The following is an 18,552-nucleotide window of genomic DNA, read 5'->3' as shown; positions in this document are numbered from 1 at the left end:
ATAATGAATATGTAAACTGCACAGTATATAATAAAGGATGGGTAATGAATGAAAGAATAGAGTGAAGAGGATCAAGAGTTCTGGGTGGTTCATATGGACAGCAATGTAAAATAGAGTGGCATGAGAGACACAATTAAGAAGATGACGCTTGAGAAGAAAGATGCCATTTGGACAATAGTTCATTAAATGGTACTCCCCATCACCTAGTTTCTCAGGCCAAAATCCTTTCCTTAGTCTCTTCTAGGTTGGATCTTACACCTCCAAACTATAAGCATATAAATCTTACTGGCTCTATCTTCAAAATCTATCCCAAATTTAACCATATTTCTCCTCTTGTGCTACCATCACACCAAGTCATCATCATTTCTCACCTAGATTGATGACACTTCCTTAAAACTGGACTCCTTGCTTGTTTTAATGTCCCCAGACCCACAATTTATAATCCAACCAGCAGCCAGAGGAATTTTTAAGACATTGTTAATACCCTATTCATCTGTCTCCCATGGCTTTTCATCCTAATTATGATAAAAATCCTGTGTCAAATTTTATTTAGTTGATCCCCAAAGATTCACACCCCCCTTTTTCATGGAACTGATGCTGGTTAAGTGGCTGCCCAACTGGTTATTCCTTGCATATGGGAGGATCATGTGACTCATTCTTGCCAAAAAAAATGAGAGCAGAAGTGTGTCATTTCCTAGTCAACTGGCTAGGTACTGGGTACATGATTCTCCATGCGTCTTCTTCCTTCTATCTGCCGGCACAAAAATGTTAACATTCTAGAGTAACCCTGAAACCATAAGGCGAGGCTTCCAAATACTGAAGAAATCTTATACCCCAAGTGACCATGACCCTCCACTATGCTAGGGACAATGACTAGAAAAAACCTTTTGATCACATCCCATTGGACTTTGCATGAACACATGCTTTTATTTTGCTAACCCATCAAGATTTGGAGGTATCTGCCATGATATTTAGCCTTCTCCTATCTCTTGACTAAGAGAAAATCCAATGTCCTTACCATGTTTTAGAAGACCTTTGTAATTTGGCACTTTGTTACCTTTTTAATCTCATTTCCAACCACTTTCTCCAGTATGCATTCTCATCCTCGGTGATCCTCCTTGAATATTACATACACCAAGTTTGCTCTCTTTCAGAAGTTTGCATCTGCTGTCCATTCTGCCTAGGACTTTCCTCTTCAGATATTTTTATAACTCACTCACTCATCCTTTTTAAGTCTGCTCAAGTAGTATATCCTTAGTAGGTCCCTTTCTTACTACCATATCCAAAACAGCCTCCTTGTGTCACAATTTCTTTAGTCTTTATAAACTTTATAAAATGTCTCGAATTGATACTTTGTGTCTTTATTTGTGTGCTATTTGTTTTCTGCTTTCTCCACAACAGGGTAAGCTCTACAAGGGCAAGGACTTTGTCTTGTTCACTACCAGATTCCCCCTGTTGACACAGTAATCCTTCAATAAATATGCGCTGAGTAAATGAATGGATGATCTCCTGGGCTCCAGTTTCTTTACACACCATCTGTTTTTCTGTCCTGTTGTCATCAAAGAACTCTTGGAAATGTACATTTAGCCACTGTATATTTCATAGTCTTCATTATTCTCCACTGTGTCTATCCATACACCCCAAGTACCCTAATATAGCATATAGGCTTTTCATAATATGCTGCTATATAATTCTATGGAATCACCTTCCATCAGTTTTCCACTTACATCCTATATTGAACTGCCTCCCTGGATTATCAATGCTGGATTTTTTTTTTTTAAACCTTTTCATTTATCTCTTTTATACACAGAAACGTGCATAAAACACACACACAGAGCTGTGTCCCTGGTACTTAGCTTGAAAAACAGCCTCAAAGCACCTCATGCCTGCTTACAGCCACCACCCCACAAGGTAACCACTGCCTAATCCCTGAACAGCAGTTTATTTTGCCTACTATTCTTATGTGTCTTTTGCTCAGCAGTGTTGTGAGATTCCTCCACATTTTTGAGTGCGGTTGTCATTTGTTCACTCTCACTGCCATAGAGTCATCTACTTATTGAACATACAGCTTTTTTCCAAGGTACTGTTCATGAGCATACGGTGAGTTTCCAGTATCTACTGTGAAGAGTGCTGCTATGAACATTTTTCACATATCTTCTGATAAACACGGGCCATTTCTGTGGAGTATGTATCTAGGCATGGAATCACTAGGTTATTAAGTGTGCACATAGAAAGCTCCAGGAGGTGTTGCCAACTTTCCAATGGTACTGAGACAATTTATACACCCACAAACAATACAAAGCTTTCCTTCCACTTGCTCCACATCCTTGCCAGAACATCTTCCCCTCCTTCATTCTAGCTGCACGGGTGGGTGTATGGTGCTGTCATGTTATGGTTTTATTACGCATTTTCCTAATGATGAACGCAGCTGAGTGCCTTTTCATGTGCTCACTGGCCATTTGGATGTACACTCTGCTGAAGCAGTTCTTCATGGCTATTGCCTGGTTCTTTTTCCTACTGGATTATATGTCTTTCCTTCATAATTTTAAGAGTTCTGCGTACATCCTAAGCATCAGGTTTTATTCACATATATGCAACGGGAAAAATCTTTTCCCATTTTGTGGGGTGCTTTTTAACTCTCCTAATAGTATCTCCTGTAAAAGAGAAATAGTTTGAATATGCTCCAAGTTCTCATCTATTTTTCCTTTTAAAGATTTCTGTGTTCTGTTCAAAAGACAAAGGCCATGACCACCTTCTACTTTCCTCTAAAACTATAATTGTTATAAATTTTACATTTAGATCTGCATGGTATTTAGAACCGGTTATTGTGTATAATACACTATCTTACAAGATGGTGGTTGAGACTGACATTTTTCCCATTTGGATATCTAATGGGTCATCACCATCTACTGAAAACGACTGCTATTTCCCCCAGGATGGCAGTCAAGCATGCTGTTCTAGATGTCTTCATATACGTGCCTGGTGCCTGCTTGGACTATCCTTCCAAATTTCCTACTTGACAAATTCCTCATCTTTTTACAAAATATGTCACCTTGCCTTCTGGAGCTTTTCTTGGCCCCCTCCCCAACCCATTACCACTCCCAATACAGTCACCACCAGTGGTGGCCAAGGGCAGGGCATTTGAAGTCCATCCCAGTAGGAAGAGTCTTTATCACTAACACTGTTTAGAACTGTCAGCATAATGACAGCAAAACAGAGTCCAACTTCTAATTGGATTTGTTACTGTTTTAAAATTCTTTATAAACCATGCACCCCACTTTCTGCCTGCATTCTGTATATTACCTTTGGTTTTGAAGCAAGATGTGCTCTTTCTTTGAGTCATTACTGTACACTGTGAATTCTACAATTATAGCACCTGTCATACCAGAATAAATATTCATTTAAATATACTAATCTTCCCATTAGACTGTGAGTCTGTCAAGAGTAGGTGCTATGTCTTAATCAGTATTTCAAGTACCTAGCATAATGCCTAACCTAGAGTTAAGGTTCAATAAATGTTCATTTATCATCTTATTTTGGTGGTTGGGGGCAACTCTGAATAATTAAAATGAAAAGAGGGATTTTTAAAATAAGCAGCCTCTTGTAATTGCTTTTTTGATTCCAAAAACAAAAAGCTGTCTAACAATAACATATTAAACAACATTTCTTATTTTAATCTCTCATAAAGTATAGTCAGTTAGAGCTAGGTTTCCTTCTATACAAAATTATTTTTTCTGATTTCTCAATTTATAAGACATCAACAATGTCAGACTGAGGCTATCACATCAAATGCAATTCGGCTTGCTTATAAAAATACATTTATAGAGTTTTATCAACATTTGTCACCAATTCAGAGAAACATGACAACCTTAGCTAGAATCCTGCAAAAACATGTAAATTAAGAGAAATATAAGCCAATCTCATCCTGCAGTGCAGTTAGAAAAATATCTGAATTAAAATAAATGTTTCAGTGGTTCATCATCCAAGAGTGACCTGGGTGCCACATGGATGGGGGGTATGATCCAGATTTTCAAGTGCTTGTCACATTTAATTTCAGTAGATGATATATTCCAGTAAGTGGAGATAAAGCTGATTGAGTGTAGGCAGACAATCCCATTGCAGTGCACAAGGATTTACTGCAGATAATGATAACAAATATGGGTTTGCCATAGAATTTCAGTTTATCCATTCCAGAAACACACAAAGCAATGAATATCAAATAATATAGAAATCACTAATAAGCTCAAAATTCATCATCCATGTCTTCCCAAATATTTGAGAGCAGAAGTACTTATTCGGTAAGATATTAACCCTCTGTGCACATGTGTGAAACTACATCAAAGACAAGATTATAAGGCATGTAGCTAAGAGAGTTAGGCTGTAAAAGTCTTGGCTTGTAAGCACTAGTTTGCTGTCTGCCTTTAAAACAGCAAGCTTGTAGGACTAGCATTCAATATGGTCAAAATAACATATAAGAACAGCTAAGGCCCCAGGTCTTTAATAACTGGGTCTCTACTTAGAAGCAAGATGATAGCTGCAAAAGAATTGTTTGCTGGACTTCTGAAGGATAAAAAGAATTTCAAGAGGACTAAAAATCAATTCATTCATAAGTTGCAAAAATCTTTACTATTCAATAGCACCCCTAGAGTAAAAAAAAAAGACTGGTTGCACTGCATAATTCAGCTCTAGCTTACTACCTGAGGTGCTGCCAGGGAATTGAAAGTGACAACAGCTGACATCTCAGTGTGATACAGAAGCTCCACATGCCTCCCACTGATTAATTCTGAATCTCTAGTTGCAGGGACTGTGAATACATTTTACACTGTCTGCATACACCAACAAGCATGGGTATACAAACTACATGTAAAGAGGAAAACATTTTAGATGATGATTCACCCCAAGGCAGGGGTTCCATGGTTTGCATTCAGTATAACATCTAGTCAAAGTGGGAATGGAAAAGGATGTGGAAAGGGAGTTCAAATCAGTATCGAGGAGGGACACAGTAGATAGTGAATCCCAGAGGTCACCAACACCATACTCTTGACTTCAAGTTCTGCTACTACTGCACATTGAAACTGAATTGGAGGCAAATCAATTTCATGCTCATTTTTATATATTGCTAGAATCCTTCTACCAAGTTCAGTCAATTATTCCAATTAAATGCTACAATCTCTAGATTGTAGAAAATGTTTAACAGATAAATGTACTGGACATTTCTATTTGGAAGTAGAAGGGAAACAAATATAAGGATGAATAATAATGTAGGAGAAAGTTAAAACACAAGTGTGATCCAGAATTCTGAATTCTAAAAGACTAAAGTTAATCCTTCATTATGAGGGTGGCCATGAAAAACTAGTAAGACAAAAAGCTTACAAAGGCAGTAACATGACAAATATGTTTAAGTCCCCAGACTGTCTCAGTATTCACACAAAGTCAAGTTAAAAAGAAAATCTTTGCAATGATATTTTATAACTGTCTTTCTGTAATGTTCCGAATACACAAAGAGACTATAAAAAAAATATTTCTTTAACATTATTATTTCTCTTTTCCCTGAAATAGTAGGCCCTTGAGAAAAAGAATGCAAACTAACTCTACCACTTACAAATTTACATGTGATTTATCATGACTGAATGCTTTTCAGGTTGTGTTTTATTTAGATGTTACTAAAACTAGAGCCTCTCAATAATTAAAAGTTAATTTAAAAAAATCCCCAGGATGTTTTTATCATCTTTAGGATAAAAGATAAAAGGAAGACAATTTGTTCCAATTCAAATCTTGAATTATGACTGACAAGCTTCAAGAACATGAGGCTTCCTGCTTTGTAGCAACATATTTATAAACATTTCAATAGGGGTACACCTCGGGTTCAACTTGCCTGGTCACACCAAGGCATGTAAGGCAGAGAGACCCTGCAAAATAGATTCACTGCATCCCAGCTGGTTGCGCCCCCTTATTATAAGCAACTGCTTTTCCTATGAGCATTTCTCACTCTCATCTCTCTTGCTGGGCCAAGTCCTTACTACTAAAATGTATACATGTAAAGGTTTATTCCCTTAAAAAACAGCTTTAACTACCCAAATCAGTAGCAGGAATTGAGTCATCATTCTTAAATGGAAAGCAAATCACAGCACCCTGCCACTTAGAGCCTAAAATTCTGTTTAAGACAAACCCAAGGTTCTCACGACCTTCCCATTCCCAAATTCGCAAATTCACAGTGAGCCTGTGGCTTCTTCTCCCCCATTTTGAGGTCTAACCCTTTCGTTATCTTTCCGGCTTTAATTAGTTGTACTTTCTCAAAGAAGCCTTTCTTTTTCCCTCAAATCTAAATTAAGATCCCTTTATAACTCCCTCCTAGCCCCCTATACTTTTCCTTCACTGGACTTTAAACACCTTGCAAATATATTAATCTGTGTGATGAATGTTCATCTCTTTAGTACAGCCAGGGGTCCAGGGCTGTCTTTCGTCCTCATATTTGACATTTAGCACTGTACTCTGTTCATGGAGCCACTCAGCAGATTCAGGCAACATCACTGATTACTGACGTAAATAACAAAAGCAGACACCTAACAGAACAAAGTTTGAGAAGCTGGGGCTCCCATGGTGAGGCACTGCCTGCCTTACAGAAGTTCGGGATCCACTCCTGGCCCCCTTCCTTTTGTCCTGGGGTGAGACCATGCTGGCCTTGCTCCCAAGTGCTTCATCAGCATTCACATGGTCCTTGGCATGTGACAGTGGCTATAAATGTTTTTGAACTGCTTAGTAACTATTATCAGGTTCAATATCATGGTAAACATCTTAGAGAAATACAAGGTGGGAACATTCAGGAATCACAATAATAAAGCTCATGTGTTTCAAGGAATACAATTTTTTAGTTGTTTCTTTGGTGATTTTTGAGTTTGGAATCATGTTTGAAAATTCTTTTTCTCTTTCCCTAACTAAGATTATATAACTTGACCTATATTTTTTGCAGTGCTATTCTGATTCTTTTCTTTCTTCTTCTTTCTTTAAAACAATTTAAATCTTTAATCCATCTGGATTTTCATCTGATACAAAGTCTAATTCAATTTTTTAAAATGTTTAGCTCATTTCCCCAAAACCATCCCACTGACTTTTTTTTTTTCATCAATTCAGTGGGGATTAAAAATATACTCTTCACAGCTCCTCAAAGGGATGGAGAAATTCTTAGGAGACTCAGGAAATAATGTACCCTCCCTTCCTGGTAGAAAGGTCCTCTACCAATATTAATCCATAGTATTTAAAACTAAAAATACTAGTGAATCATTTATCAATTTTTCACATAAAGATGGTTAGCTCAAAATGTTCACAAAAAAAGGGTTAAGAGAAACTTTCAGACGTTCTCGCCATGGGCACTGAAGGAAGACACTTCTTGTGAGAACAACCACCTTGCCAAGAGCAAGGATTATGTTCTTATCCATTTTTTGTATCATCAACATCCAGCACAGCACCTAGTAAGTAGCAGGTGCTTGATGAATGACAAATTTACAAAATCAGAATTCCTCCCCTCAAGTAAAGTATGATGTATATATTATTTCAATGACAAGATTATTTTAAAACACTAAATCTATTTTTCCACTGGCATCTATGTCAATTATCATATCGTAAAGCGCCGTGAGGGTTATGTGATTTTAGATAAGATCCCAACAGACGCATGGCAGGGAGCCTGAGTCAGCCCCCATCCCAGGGGCCTCACCTACTCTAGCTGGGAACTGGCATCGTTCCTCCTCTTTGCAGGCCTGCCTTCCCATGCATGCTCGGCCCAGAGAGCTCAAAGTTGCTGCATTGCCAACCTGCATACATCAAATCCAGCACAGTAAGGCTTACCGGGACTTCCCTGGTGGTCCACTGGATAAGACTTCACACTTCCATGCCAGGGGGCATAGGTTCAATCCTTGGTCAGGGAACTAAGATCCCACATGCTTCATGATGCAGCCAGATAAAAAGACTGCCTAATTTTCAATGTTAGTTTTTTTTTTTTAATCTTTCCCCACTTATTTTACTTCTGCATTGTTTTAAATTTATCAGCAGTTTAGAAGAACCCCAGGGGGCACCTGATAAAAATTCCATGGCTTACTGGAGAGAGAGTGGGAGTCTGAGGTTGGCAGCTGATGGCTGAACTCTGTCCCCAAACCCTTTCTCTCTTAACACTGCCTGGGGCTGGCCTGTGCTTCTCCAGGAGTCCCTCTGCCTCGCTCCCCTGTGAGCAAAGAACTCTGGATTCCACTTGTCTGTCTTCCTGCTGTTGGGCAGGCCTGTTTTCACTGCCAGTCCCCTGCAGCCCCCTCCAGTCTGTGCAGGCTGACAGAGGAAGATACGTTCCCCAGTTGACCAGGAGGAGATGGGCCAGAAGATGAGGGCAGAAGAAGCAGAGCCAGGCAGGAAGGGAAAGAAGAGGAGGGGAAGAGAAGGTACGTGAAAACAGTAAGAACACTAAGGCAGGCTGCCAGCTGGCAGGTTATTTTCTGACACATCAGCCCTAAGCCACTTCTTTGGCATTTGTAACACTCTTTCAGAAACATTGTAGCAAATGAGACTATTTCTCAGGTAGCACTGGTCCATCTGAGTAACTTTGAATTAAAGAGGCATTGGAGGGTTCCTAGGTCTCTAACTATCTCTTTGCTAGCGTCTCTTTATGTGGAGAGAAAAAGAGGGTAAGGATACATCCTTTTTTCCAGAACCATGGCGTTTCCTCATCACACACATGGAGACCATCCCATAGATCCCAGTACAGCCTTTAGGTTCTGAAATCAGACATGCCTTATTCTTTCCTCTAGCGCTATATACATTTCAAAAGATTTTATCTGGTTGGAGTTAATCTCCATGGAAAGTCTGTAAGCTAGGTCATTCTAGTAGTACTATCTTCTGCTGGCAAAAATTTCACCACGTGTCTATCCAGATCATAAAGGGTCACCAACTTAGAGCACAATGGGTGAAATGAGGCACAAAACAAGGTGTAAAATAACTGAATGCAGAATCCTGGAGAAGAGGAGGGACAGGATGTACTTACTGAGTGCAGTCTGCCTGTCAAGGACCTTGCCAAATGCTCTACATGTATTGCCTTGATTCATTTCATCCCCCAATAAATCTTTGTTGTAGGAACCCATAATTATAGATGAATCACAAAAGTTAAGCTCAACTAATAGCGACAGAGACAGGGTCTGAGCCCTGCCGTGTTCAGAGCCTATTCTCTGGGCCATGACAGTTGAATTCCCTCCTAAATTTTCCAAAAGCTTCCTGCAGGGTAACATCTGGTCACAAACAAAGGACCAAGATCCAGGAAGACATCAGACTTTTCGCCAGTTGCAACAGGAGATAGAAAACAATAGGACATTAGCTTAGGATGAAGTGTTTAACCCCTTACAAGCTCCAAGCTCTCCGTTAAGTGCAAAGTAGAATGAAACACTTTGAGATAGATGAAGCCTCAAAACATTTCCCTACCATGCACCCTTTCCCTGAAGTGACCAGAGGATGTGTTTCATTCAAAGGGAATAAACAAGGAACAATTGAAATAGGTTCCAGAGGGAGTCTGGGAAAGGATGGAACTAATATTTTTCAAGTTTGTGGAAACTGTGTGGAAAGTTAAATTAAGAGATATTTTACATAGTTATTGGAAAGACTAGGAAACACAAAAACAGAACAGAAATTAGAAAGGCTATGAGATGCAAAAACAGAAATCTAAACAAGAAAGGAAATGCAAGCAGGGTACACTAATGAACTAGACATGAACAATGACATACACATATATGATTAGGAAAAAAACTGAATATATGTTCAACAAAAATCATATTAGGAGGAAGGAGTAGGGGAAAATGTTCATACATGAGGAAAGAGAAGAGAGAGAGATCTTTATTATTCATAAGAGTGTCAGTAGACAGGCAAATCTGAAATATCAAGAAAGATAAGAACATGCACATTATTTGCAAGAATTATGCTAAATATTGAAGAAAGACCTAGAGTAAAAAGTAAGGAAGAATCAAGAAAAAGTTGACCAGGGACTGCTGCTTTTCATCACAACTTGTCCTGTTTGGCTTTTAACAGTATGTATTAGCAAAGTGAAAGTCACTCAGCCACATCTGACTCTTTGTGACCACATGGATAGTCCATGGAATTCTCCGAGCCAGAATACTGGAGTGGGCAGCCATTCCCTTCTCCAGGGGATCTTTCCAACCCAGGGGCTGATAGGGATCAAAGTTAGGTCTCCCACATGCAGGTGGATTCTTTACCAGCTGAGCCAACAGAGAATTATAAATGAAAAATACATTAGAAAAAGCATCATCTGTTGGAACCAAGTCTTTCACATGGAAAAACCAGTCTATCTGCAAATCAACAGGCAAGATTTGTTAAAATGCACAGTAAATCTCATTTAAGGATTACAAACTGAGGACTCAATTGTGAATTAATTTTATAATAGTGAATTTGGTTAAATGCAAATGAGATTTTTCAATTGATATTTTAATGATTTCTATAATCCTTTATTCATTTATTCTAATGTATCCAAAAATTATAGCTTAAGCTTTTCCTGCAACCATATTTTGCAGTGGGGTGAATCTCTATGTATGCATCGTATTATACACATAGACTAGAGCCCTTCAAACAAGCCTTTACCTCCGGGCTTTTCCTGTCTGTGGGGAACTCTTCCTTCAGTGAATTTACAAAGCACCAATCATTCATTCATTCATTCATTCAACCAATATTATTAAATACCTACCATGCACCAGATCCTAATGCAACATCTAATTTTTAAACCTCATTTATTTCCATTTAATACACAGAACCAACCAGTTGGAACAGCTTAACCAATGGGCATGCCAGCTGGGCTTCCCAGATGGCTCAGTGGTAAAGACCCCGCCTGCCAATGCAAGAGATGTAAGAGACGCAGGTTCAATCTTTGGGTCAGGAAGATCCCTTGGAGAAGGAAATGGCAACACACTCCAGTATTCTTGCCTGGAAAAATTCCATGGACCAGAGAAGCCTGGCGGGCTACAGTTCATAGGTCACAAAGACAAAGAGTCAGACACAGCTGCGCACGCATACAATCGATGGACATGAAGTTAACGATAACCTCTTCATTCAGGGTCTGAGCCTTCTACTGGATGTTGTTTTTGTTGTTATTTGCTTTTTTGTGTGTTTTTTGGCACATCATCTTCCCAGTACACTGAGAGCAATATGGGTAGCAGAAATAGTATACGACCAGAGGGAGTGAGATCACCTGGGTTCTGATCATTCACTGGCCACAAACTTATTGGGACCTGGGTCAACGTCCCTTGACATCTCTGGGTGTCAGGTTTCTCCCAGTAAAGAGGTGGGATAGTATTATATAAACTTCAAGACAGACACAACACTCAGGCCTTGATACACATGCCAACTCCAACTGATTGGTAAAGTCTGCTACTGGCCCGTTTTAGGACTCTTCTCTGTTAGCTATGCCTACTGCAGGACCAGGGATCACAGTGGTATCCACAGACCTACCAGCCCTGCTCTGCTTTTCCAAAATATTCTGTGATCATATGAGAAAGAAGGTTTGACATATTCTCACATTAAAGGTATATGATCAGCATGAATTTCCTATGCATGTTTTCTGGCTAGTAGAAGGAATAAAGAAGGAAATACCTAAAAGGCAGAAAGGCAGCCAGGAGGAGAAAGCGAGAAAACAGGCGGCGGATGACATCAAAATGGGTAAGGAGTCTTCAATACATTCATACTAACATATTTTAAGTATTTGGATTTTCCTTCCAACACACAATTTTGAAATGCTATCTGTTTTTCATTATGAGCCTAATTTGTTAAATCTATTACTCTTGGCCAGATTTCAGGTGGATTATAAACAGCTAATGTAGGCAAGTGAGAAATATCCACCAAGCCTCTACTGAAGCCCGTGGTCCCAAGGGGAACGTCTTCTGCCCATCATAAAGGACAGAGGCCCAGAGCTGCCCACCCACTCAGTCCTCCAAGAGGGGACATCAACATACAAACACACTCTCCTTTCTTACTCTTGACCCTTGTACTGAAAAGATCATTCATATTTAAAATGTCTAAATGATTCTAATTTAGGCTGGGTTCTCTTAGATTCAGGGGTAAAAAACAAGGACACACACACACAAATTCCAAGTTTTCCACTTGGAAAACTTTCAGTGTTGAATGCCACACTCTGAACTGCCACAATGAGGGGAGTCTACACCTGATCTGCTTTATTTTCCTCTCTTTTGTCACGTTCTCTGTCCTCAACCCAAAGGCATGTAAGTATCGAGGTACAGGCACAGACACACACGATACAGATATAGATATGCAGTTTCCCAAGTGAAAGCATCTGACCTCAAATCCCCATCAACTACTTACCACTGAGGCTGAAATAATACTCAACTAATGTCAACAAAACCTAGTATTTCAATAATAAGTTAAGGAAACAAAAGGCAAATGTGACCCTCACACTGCAGAAGTTCTAAAGAAACTCGTCTTTTCTTCAGGTTGCTTGACTGACCCGCATACAGGCACTGGTTTGGATGGACCGCTCAGACGGTAAAGGATCTGCCTGCAATGAGGGAGGCCTGCGATTGATCCCTGGATCAGGAAGATTCCCTGGAGAAGGGAATGGCAACCCACTCCAGTACTCTTGTCTGGAGAATCCCATGGACAGAGAGAGGAGCCTGGTGCGCTACACAGTCCACTGGGTTGCAAAGAGCTGAACATGACTGAGTGACCAACACTGTTACTTTCTTTCACTTTCCGTCTAGGTGGACTGTAACATGAACTGACCATTATCAACTGCACCTACTCTGAGCTCATCTTCCTTCAATTTTTATATTACTGATAATAATTTGCATTTATGAAGCAAACAAGATTGAACACAGCATTTGAAAACTGTATTATGCAGCTTGATCTTTGGTGAGTCACTGGTGTTGTAAGTGGGAATAACAAATGTCCGAAGGCAGGACAGTCTGAGCTGCCTCCCTCACCTTCTAAACCCTATGCTGCCAGCAGGCCCATCAGGCCATGTCTCTCCTCTAAGCAAAACCCTGTTTTGTTGATTTCGCTGTTTCAAATTAAGGCAGCTCCAGGTAGCCTCTCAGACATGTTCTCTATTCTTGGCAGCATCATAAGTGATTATTTTATTTCTCCTTAAATTAATTCCCCTCTGCCCTTTTACTTTGGTCACACCAATAGGAACAGAGTGAAGGGATGAAGTGGGTACTTAAATAGTTCATTTCATTAGGGTATTGTAAGTAAGAAAATATGGGAGACCCCTGTAAAGCAACAATTACTCAAGAATGCAGGTTTGCTTAATCACAAAACCAAGCAGGCCTGCTCAGCAACAAAACCATGCAACAGAATCATGAGACATGCCCCAAAACAATAAAACAATGGTGGCATGAGACCCACATCCTGCCCAGGGAGCTCAGTAAGTTAGGACATGCTCTCTGTACACACAAAAAGCAATAATTTGTGGACCTAGCTTGACCTTGTAGGGACAAGAAAACTCCCCTGCCCAACCTGCAGGAGGAAATGATGATGGAAGCATTGCATCTATTCAAGAATAACAAAGATTTTCCACCCCTCTCCACTTTTCCTTTGATTTTAAAACTGCAGCCCAGTAAGTTCTGGGCATGGCATCCTCTCACCTGCTCACCTGTAACCCTCACAAGCATCCTATTCTAATAAATCACTTCTTATCTCTTTGCCTTTTGCTAAATTTTTTCTGCACTGGAAAGATAAGGGACTGTGGTACCTGAGTTCTTCTGAGTCTTTGAAACAACACTGAATCGTTTCAGTACTAGTCTACTGAAGTTATCGATGACAAACCTGGCTGAGTCCAGCAAACCTTGAGTCAGCAAACTATGAGTATGAGTCAGCAAACCTTGGTGCTACTCATATACCCTCATGTCTGAAGATGGAGATGACTAGATGACTCATTTAACAATGGAGAAATTACACTGAGCTATACAGTTCTGTGTAGACTTAGCATCATTGGCTAGTTACAAACTATAGCTATAAACTGTGCCCAATATGTCTGAAAATGGGGATAAATCAATCCATCTGCCATCTGTTCAATCACAGAGCCTGGAGAGACCTAACATGGAAATTTCTGACTTTTTTACTTAGAAACTCAAACACTGTTAGGGTCATTATCAAGCTGTTACTTAATGGTGGCCAGAGTCAGCCATGGAAACTGCTAAGTCAATCAAGTCCAGGTCAGGGTGTGGGTCTAGTTCTAGGTGAGCACTGCAAATTCAACAAAATTTCAAGGGGTCATGGATCAAAATTCAAAGGTCAGCCTCTGCTACATCCCACCTCTGGTTTTGTGGAAGATGATAAGGCAAGTTGAGTGATGCTATTCTTGGTCCCGCATCAGCTGAACGTGGAACAGCATAACGTTCAGGTCTGAATGATATAAATGAAATTTTCCTCAATAATAACAACAAATCATTTTCATAAAACAGACTTCTAATTCACCCCACTTCAACTTTCTTGTTCTGAGAACATTACTGCACACTTTAAGATACACACGCTCTCCTTTATCTACTGTAGAGAAACACACACTTCCTTGGCAGTTCAAATAGTAAAGCATCTGCCTGCAATGCAGGAGACCTGGGTTTGATCCCTGGGTCGGGACATCCCCTAGAAAAGGGAATGGCAACCCACTCTAGTATTCTCGCCTGGAGAATCCCACGGACAGAGAAGACTGGAAGGCTACAGTCAGGCTACAGTCAGGCTACAGGGTTGCGAAACGTCGGACACCACTGAGTGACTAACACACCATATGTGCACACATAAAGTAATCTGCACATCACCATATTTAAGGGTACATTTCCACAGCATTAAGTGCATCAGCACAGCTGTGCACACTCTCAGTATAAAGCAGAGCTCCCGCCACACCCCATTTTCATGAAGGATACCTTACTCACCTCTCACTTCCCGTTGCTGATACTCTCTGTTTTTAAGGATGGGGTGTGAAATCCACATCCACGGGTGATGTTTGCGCAGCTGGGGGAGCAGGTAGTGGGTTACAAACCCCACGGCTCCAGCCAGGACGAAGAGCACAATGCTGAGAAAGGGCTGCAACAGAAGAAGGTAAGAGTCAGTGTGTAGCTGGAAGCATGGGGAAGGATGCCTGTAAATAACCCAGAACCATAACTATGCTCCTTCCCTGCTCCTCCCAAAGCACACACAGCCAAACTCAGCTCTTGCTTCAGGCCTCTGAAAATTTCTCCCGTAGCACTTGAAACTGGTCTCTGTGTTGAGAACCACCAAGACGGAGTGCAGAAGAGGCTGAGACATTCTGCCCATTAGAATACTTTTTCTTGCTTTTTGTTTTTTTTTTAAAGATGAGATGGAGAATAACAAATTTAGCTAACAGACTTTTCTTCACTGATAGAAAAGTGAGACAGCAGCTGTCTGCAAGAACCTCTAGCCAGAAATCCCATCTGGCTCACTATACTGCTGTTTTTCCAGCTGAAAATTATGTTCCAATAATCGCTTTGGCTCTGCAACTTCCATCTCATTCCTGATTTGGTGAGTCCTCCCTTCTCCACTCTTAGCAGTGAGCTGTGATCCTGTCATGACTGTTGACCATCCTCATGGTGGATTCTATAAAATATGCTAACCAAACAATTCCCTGGATGGGAAACAGTAAGGGTAAAACATCTGGATCAACTCTGTGTTGTGGACCAAAACTCATCTCAGACACAACTCAACACGCCTAGATATATTCCTCCAAGCTCTCTATTCTCTTCTATTCTTCCTCTGGCTCCACTAACCTCTCAATAGCCTGGAGCTGCACAGTGGGCTCTGTTTATTACAGGCAAGGAGGAGAGGGGAAGAGTGCAAAGTCAAATGGATACATACTCGCAAGGACAGGAACACAGTGCTGGCACTGACCGCAAAGGACAGAACGGCAGCCACCGAGCAGATGATGAGATCCGATTTTAAGATATCCTTCTGCAAACAGAAAACAACTGTACAGTTCGCTCTCCTGTGTTTTTCTCAGCAACCCTGGGGCACCAGGTAAATCAGGTGACAGGATCTTAACCCCTAGATACACTACATAACTGATCTATTCCCAATGGCTCACGCTGGATGGACCATTCAGCACCTCCCATGTGGGGAATATCAGGGAAACTAAGGCAGAAGGGGGGCAAGGGCAAGAGGAAATACAGACTGCCATGCCTCATCCACTAGCCAGGGAGAGATTTTCTACACGTGTAAGAGGCATAAAGTTCTTCTTGACAATCACAGATCAGGTGCGAGATGCCCAGGTCTAATAAAGATGGGTAAAGTGCTAATAATCTCCACTGGGCTTTGGCCTGGCTTGTGTTTTAATGTGCACGCAGCCTAGGCCAGACAGAGGCCTCTTACACATTTACATTTTTGTTTGCTCCTACATAGATTTTACATTTTAGTTCAGTTAAATTAGGTAAAAGCGACTTCCAAATAATCTAAGTATATTTATATTATGTACACATATGCAGGAAATGAAATGTCAGTAACTTGCTACTTATTTTCCATCACACAGAATTGTGTAGTGAGCAGGCATGGGAAAACAAAGCAAAGTTAAACCAAAGAATGTTACTAATACTGCAGATACATGGAAAATGGCCTGTTAGCTCAGTAGGGTACAGTGTTGGCTAACTGACAGAGCTAAAAGGAGTATTGGGGGATCATTAAATTTTTTCTTTCTACAGAATCCAATTAGCTGCAGTACATAATTATTGAACATATTAAGGTATCACATTGTTATCTGAAAACTCTGAAATCATCAGTTTAAATATATCAATATATCATATCAAAAATGAATTATGCCTCTTAAATAATTATTTTGAATGTTACCTGCCAGAAAATCATACAGAATATACATCTGTTTCCCCATAGCCTCCCTTCTTTTCTTTTTGTACAAACCATATACCTGTTTACCTACATTCCCTCCCTACCTTTATCGTTTCCTGTCTTTTTAAAATTAAAATCTGGAGTTTCTTGCAAGTCATGCTGCTGATTTTCTGACTGAATTGTCATCCAAAGTGACAGGAAGAAACCAGGAGGACTGTTAAATGCAGTAAAAATGACCTGAACTATCTGATGAAAAATCAACATGGCTTTGTCAGGATAATCTATAATACAATGAAGAGATCCACTCTCAACATCAATTTACCAATTAGCTGCTAAAGTTGCTTTGCACTTCCTATCTCAAAAGTTTACAATTCATATACAAGTACTGAATATATGAGCTATCAAATAGTGATAAACAAAATTCTGGATTTATTCTTAGTAATGGTAATCTGATTTTTGAGCAGGAAAATCACTGGTTTTTAATTCTGAATCTATAAACTTTTGCATCATAAGTTTTCTCAAAAATTTACTATTAGTAAATGGCAAAAATCTAGTTATCTTCTTTCATTCTAAATGCTTGAAAGAAGGCCAAACTCTCCCAGAGGGAAGTTCTATAATTCACTGCATCTTCAGGCTGTGGAGATTTATTCATTTTTTTTTACTATTTTTCATTGACATGGTTTATGTCATTTTAAAATTGCTGATGCTTATCCAAAAGAGAGATATACATTTTCCCAAATATTCTATCTTAAAATTATCATTTAAAAATTTTTTTATTTTGTATTGGAGCATAGTTGATTAACAATGCTATGTTAGTTAAAGTATGCCATTTTTAAATGACCTGCTTAAAATTGTTTAAAGGCAATTTCAATCAAAATCCTAATAGGATTGTTTTTTATTTTATTTTTTTACAAATTTGGAAGTTAATTCAAAAGTTTACTTGGAAATGCAACAGACCTAGACTGGGGACTAGGTAAAACAATTTTGAAAAAGAAGAACAAAGTTGGAGGACTTTCAATATCTGATTCAGAAAATGCACATGCAAAACTATGGTAATCAGGTATTGGTGGCATTGCCACAAAATTGACATTGAGGCCACCTGAACAGAAAAAAAAATCCAGAAATAGGCCAACATGTAAACAGTCAACTGATTTTAAACAAAGGGGTCAAGGTAAAAATGACACCTTTCCCCACAATAAGGTAAAGGAAAATTTTTTTCAACTGATTCTGGTTTAGTTGGATAGCCATTTACAAAAAGAAAACAATAACAAAAAATCTCCTTGACACCTCACATCATGCACAAACATTAACTCAACTGGCATCATAAACCTAAACTATCAAATTCCTCAAAGAAAACATAAGAAGAAATCTTAGTGACTTTGGGTTTGGCAAAGTTTTCCTAAATAAGACACTAAAAGCTGCAACTGTGAAAATGAAAATAAAGTCATAAATTGAGCTTTAAGAAAATTTAAAATATTTGTTCTTCCAAAGACCTTCTAACAGAATGAAAAAGCAAGCCACAGACTGGGAAAAACAAACATACATGATTTGCAAAACATCCATCCAACAAAGGATTTTACAACTCAATAAGAAGTCCAACAACTCTTTCTAACTCTCATTCCTAACTGCACATGGGCAAAACTTTTGAATAGGCTTACCAAAGGAGATGGTAGATGGTAATTATTGAGCTTCTCACTTTTGATGCTAATTAATAAA

The 18,552-nt window shown here is 39.5% G+C and overlaps 1 protein-coding gene across 5 annotated transcripts in view; it reads right to left on the bottom strand.

The window, feature by feature from the left end:
- Positions 1–18,552, bottom strand: part of PCNX2 (pecanex 2) — a 296,271-nt gene that overhangs the window by 143,185 nt on the left and 134,534 nt on the right. For all 5 annotated transcript variants that reach the window (XM_070471076.1, XM_070471078.1, XM_070471079.1 and 2 more), the window contains 2 exons: positions 15,859–15,951; positions 14,919–15,069 (listed from right to left, as the gene is read on the bottom strand). In XM_070471076.1, coding sequence (XP_070327177.1) covers positions 14,919–15,069; positions 15,859–15,951 — 244 coding nt within the window. The remainder of the gene's footprint in view (positions 1–14,918; positions 15,070–15,858; positions 15,952–18,552) is intronic.

This window comes from Odocoileus virginianus, chromosome 7, assembly GCF_023699985.2.
Source record: "Odocoileus virginianus isolate 20LAN1187 ecotype Illinois chromosome 7, Ovbor_1.2, whole genome shotgun sequence".
Classification (NCBI taxonomy): Eukaryota; Metazoa; Chordata; class Mammalia; order Artiodactyla; family Cervidae; genus Odocoileus; species Odocoileus virginianus.
This window is presented reverse-complemented; position numbering and strand designations above follow the sequence as displayed.